The sequence below is a fragment of the Xiphophorus couchianus genome, chromosome 15, assembly GCF_001444195.1.
Source record: "Xiphophorus couchianus chromosome 15, X_couchianus-1.0, whole genome shotgun sequence".
NCBI lineage: Eukaryota > Metazoa > Chordata > Actinopteri > Cyprinodontiformes > Poeciliidae > Xiphophorus > Xiphophorus couchianus.
In genome coordinates, this window is record NC_040242.1 from 8,617,550 (window position 1) to 8,622,413 (window position 4,864).

General features: G+C 34.0%; 1 protein-coding gene across 1 annotated transcript; it reads left to right on the top strand.

The window, feature by feature from the left end:
• The first annotated feature begins 463 nt into the window (after positions 1-463).
• Positions 464-3,678, top strand: LOC114158840 (cartilage intermediate layer protein 2). The gene is made up of 5 exons (XM_028040734.1): positions 464-473; positions 1,897-2,068; positions 2,590-2,696; positions 2,856-3,033; positions 3,355-3,678. Exons 1-5 carry the CDS (start codon positions 464-466, stop codon positions 3,458-3,460), a joined length of 573 nt encoding a protein of 190 aa, XP_027896535.1. The 3' UTR covers positions 3,461-3,678.
• The last annotated feature ends 1,186 nt before the right edge of the window (positions 3,679-4,864 follow it).

A 4,864-nucleotide genomic window follows, 5' to 3' on the forward strand; every position in this document is an offset into this window, starting at 1 on the left:
TTAGGCCACATTAACAACAAGTACATTTAGGGGAACAAAGGTCAATTTAACATTTTCAAACCTAAGGCCAATGTACTGTCAGTCATGTTAGAGGTAGGATCACGCTCTTACACTATTTCTTCACAAGTGGAATGATGCAATGAACAAAATTGACAGCATAATGTTTACTCGAACAAATTCCAAAATATATTTTGGAAAACCATAACTCAAACTGGCAGCTAGAGGGTTGAAACCTGGACACAGGTGTTCTAATAGAATATGTATTCCAAAGACACTTCAAGGAATGTTTTGTAAAGGATAAATCAACTGTGACCTGACATGTATATATCCTAATATAAGCCAAAAGCTTGCTGTTTACCACAGCCAAGATGAAAACCATAATTCTTTGTAGAAATAAGTTGAGTTCTTATAATCATTTCATACTGTGAAAGAGAACAAAATAAAAGACTGAAAGTCCAAAAACATGGCATATGGTAAAGCATGCGAGCTATATGTTGAGAATATTAGTAATTATACAAAATGATTCCAATAAATATTTAAACAGAAATGAAAGCAAAACATAAACTGATATAAAACTACTAAAGAACATTTAATGTACCATTGGAACTGACAAAAGCTTAACAAAAATATGGCAATGTGTCTCCTTCTCTAATATTTAAATTAAAGGTTTACTACCGTACAAAGTACTAAGCACTTTGTATGCATTGTTGCTGAAAATGTGCTATATAAATAAAATTACCTAAACCTAAAACCTACTGAGTGAATCAACAATTAAAGATCAATAATGAAAGAAAAAAAAAGAATTTCTTTTTAAAGTCTTAGTTAGAGACTTGAATTGGACACTTAGTTGTTGAATTCACACATTTGACAAAGGTTAGTTGTCAGAGCTGATGTGAAAATGATAAGTAAAACATAATGAAAGTTGTTAGTTGTTGGAGAAAAATAAAAAAACTTCTTCCACATAAGAATCTTCAGGAAATAATACGTTTTATGTCTTGTCCATTCATATTTATCAGTAAGACGCAGCAGGACAGGTTTTAGAACTTTCTCAGAAGAATGTTCCACCCCAGAGCTTTGTATTTAGTTTACACATAGTTTAGCTTTTTTGCTAAACTATGTGTGTGTAACACAAAGTGTGAGGCTTGCTGCTACAAATAGGCACAGTTCCCTACAAACAACCATCTCATTGAGCAAAGAGGACCTCTTGCTTAGTTTCCTTGGAGGTTTTAAGGTAAAATGTGTCTTTCTGAGAGATTTTAAAAACTACCTTCACCTTTGTCTGTTTAAACGTAATACACAGGCATAACTAGAAAACACTAATGTGGGATGTCTTCGCATTTTTGAATGCAACACCTACCTGATACTGTTGTTCTGAAAATATGGCCAACCAAGTAAGGGATATTAATTTATTTATGGTAATTTATTTTAATAGATCAATTAAAATTTAGATTTCATACTGTAAAACCTGAGCATATAAAATTAACTGCTTATGAAGTAAAATAAAAGATTAAGGACTCCCCTCTCTGTTCTAGATAAATCTTACCATTGCAGCACTTTTGTTGTTTGGTATGTACATGTGTGCAAAATAATTACAAATTTCCAATCAAGATAACGACAATCTATAAAGTAATTTGAGTAACTTTTATTCTTCTAACTGTATTTTGCAGGTTTTGTGGGCTTAAGTCAACAAGGTAAGATAGTCTTAGTGGGCATTTAATGGTTTCTAAGGGTCCTTTATATATCTGAGAGTTTTAGTTATACTTTTGTCTTCTCTGCTTACCAGAATGCAAAAAGTCTTACTCTGTCCGTAAGTAGCAATACCATTTGGCGCTTTTATTTAAAACATGTTTGCCTTTGTTTATGTTTCTTTCTGAACAGTGTTTTTTTTTCCCTCAGAGGGCTGGACAGAGTGGTTTGACAGAGACAACCCTTCTGGAAGTGGAGACTGGGAGACGCTTTCCTCTCTTCGTAGGGAGAATCCTGGGAAAATCTGCCCTAACCCGAAAAGTATTGAGGCCAGGACTCTGTCTGGGCGTAATGCCGAGGACACTGGTGAAAAGATTTACAAGTAAGTACAGTCTTGCTCAGCCATGAATACCTAATGTTGTTTTGCTATGAGCCAACCCATTTTTAGCTGTCTATTTTACTTTGAGTTATAATGTAAAACCTTGTTAATGACAATTTTCTCTTACCTTTTGTGTCAAACTAATGTTTCTGTTCTATTGTATTCTACAATCCTTAATCTCTTAATTTTGTCAATAAAGAGGAACCTCATAATTTGAAATACTGATAAATGATACATTCACTTCTTTGTGTATTTGTCAGGTATTATTTGCAGTTTATTTCCTGGATTTCATGACTTTAAAATGGGTATAAACTTGTTTTTTTTCCATAGAGGACTGTGTAGCAGTGATTCACTCAGGGTGAATCACTGATCCTGCTTTGAAGATTTAAGTAAATAGGATCACCATAAAGTATTAACATATTCCTCTTTGTGTTTTAACCCTTTTGGTCATCCAACTCAGGTGCAAACCTTTTAAGACCGCTGTGTTACACATTTCATTTTCTTTGTTTTCTTCTTTTTTCTAGATATGACACAACATCCGGATTTGTCTGCAGAATGAAGGATCAGAGGGACCGGAAGTGCCATGATTACAAAGTTCGCTTCAGTTGCTCATTTGATACCTGTGAAAATGGTATCAATTCCATTTTTAACAAAAGGGAAAAAGAAAATGATAAATGTATTTACTATTTGGTGTCTTAGTGGCACTTGTTTGCCTATGAAAAGAATGCATAAGTGGTTTTAGTAACATAGCTTTTGAACTCTCTTTCTTTTTTTGTTTCTTTTTTTGCAGTGTGCTGGACCAAGTGGTACAATCGAGACCACCCCAGTGGATCTGGTGACTGGGAGCATCTGAGTGCCCTGAGAAAAGAAAAGCATGGTGGAGACCTTTGTGCCGATCCTGTCTATGTTGAGGCTGTTACTGTTGAAGATGAAATTCCAGCTCTCAAGACAGGACAAAAATCCCATTAGTAAGTTACCTTAAAAAAAAAAAAACGGTTCTTACAAACATGTGCCTGTAAAGTACAATTTTCATGACATTAGCAGTAAGATGCAAGTTAAAATAACCTGGGATTTTTAAAAATGTTCTTTAGTAAAATAATAGATATACCTATAAAACAAAAACTATGTATTCAACCTTAATTTGTTTTTTTAATGAGCTTGCTAAGTATATAGTATTAAAATGTGAATCTAATTCTTAAATAAGGAGACTAAATTTAACTACAAATCATTCAGCAAGTTTTCCATTTCTAATAATCATGTACACTTACCATTTTTGTTATCATTTTCAGCTACAGCCCTGGAAAAGGGTTTGTCTGCCACAATAAGGACCAGAGATTTGACAAGTGCAGGAACTACAAAGTTCGCTTTGGATGCAGCTGTCGCTCCGTTGCCTGAGTCTACTCCTGCAAATGATCAGAGGGAAAAAATTGAAGTTTTATTTAAATTTCTTTGCCATTTCTTTATCCTTTTAGTCATTCCCAATGAGATATACACACAAATGAAGTATCTGTTTTGCAGGTACTCCTTGTTTGTCATTGACATCTCATCTACTTAAAGTACAGTGAGGAAAGAAATTATAGCTTTGTTTGTCTTTAACAAATGTATTAATTGATTTTTTCTTTTACCTGTGGGGAATTAATCAAAAACAATAAATAATTCAAAGCATACATGCTCTTTTTGGTTTCATCTTTCTGCTGTATTCAAATTAAACCTTATTAGATGATTTGGTCAGAGTAAAGTATGACCCTAAAGGATTTACATAATTCAGTTATACTAAATTTTTGTCTCAGGGTTCAGTTTTTTTTTGTTAGTTTATTAAAAACAAACAAACAAAAAAAACATGCATGTAGGTTGTGCTGTATCGCTCAAAAATGAGCTAATGAGCATGTAATCTTCACTGACTTTCCCTGAAGATCTTTTGCAAAGTGATTAGAGATGACCTGTGATAAACTCAAATAATTTAACATTCATAGCTTGTCTATAGTAAGTTTCATAGTTGAAAATGCTAATCAGAGCTCAGACCAAAAATGGAAGCCAAATGAATATTCTGAAAATTTCAAAGACACGATGGATCAAAGCAGAAATCAGGGGAGAAATATGACACAATTTCAATGTCAATGGAAATGCCTAGATTACATGTGCCAAACTCATAGTCTGTGAGCCAAATCCAGCCCACATAACAGATCTACCTTATGTGAATACAACTTCAAGATAACAGTTGGGTGATTATATGTAATTTTATTTGTAAGATTCAATCAGATTTTATTTGTATGGTACCAAATTAAGTCATTGTCAGAATATGTTATATAGTATTCTATTTGAAGATGTATTTAATATGAATTTTTATCAATAAATTCTGCTGTACTCAGCCATTTGAGAACATTCATGATCTTGACATGGTCCGAAATTAAACTGAGTTTGACACCCCTGGTCTAGACCTTCACTAGGACTTAATAAACTGACTTGTCAGAAAAGAAAGGAGTTGGTCAGAGAGATGACCAGAGATTCCCTTGTGGAGCAAGGAGAACTATTAAGGTCAGCCATTTCTAATGCATTCCACCCCATCATTCATGGTACAGTATAGGTCAACCATAGCATCCCACTGAATTTAAACAATATGCTGTTTGGGATTGTCAAAACAGGTGAAACAAAACTGATCTTTTGCACTTCTACAAGTTTTGGCATAAACTGGCAGCATAATCACAGGCACTCATTACCTGCTCTGCTCATTACCTCACTAACCCTACTGTGAACCATGGGGACTCCGTCATTTTCCATTTTTCTTTGGCAGGGACCACG

Bases quoted from the DNA above. Each gene is read 5' to 3' on its own strand.
- LOC114158840 (XM_028040734.1), top strand. The intron at 2,697-2,855 runs GTATCAATTCCA...CTTTTTTTGCAG, and splicing joins ATTTGATACCTGTGAAAATG to TGTGCTGGACCAAGTGGTAC. The intron at 3,034-3,354 runs GTAAGTTACCTT...TATCATTTTCAG, and splicing joins ACAGGACAAAAATCCCATTA to CTACAGCCCTGGAAAAGGGT.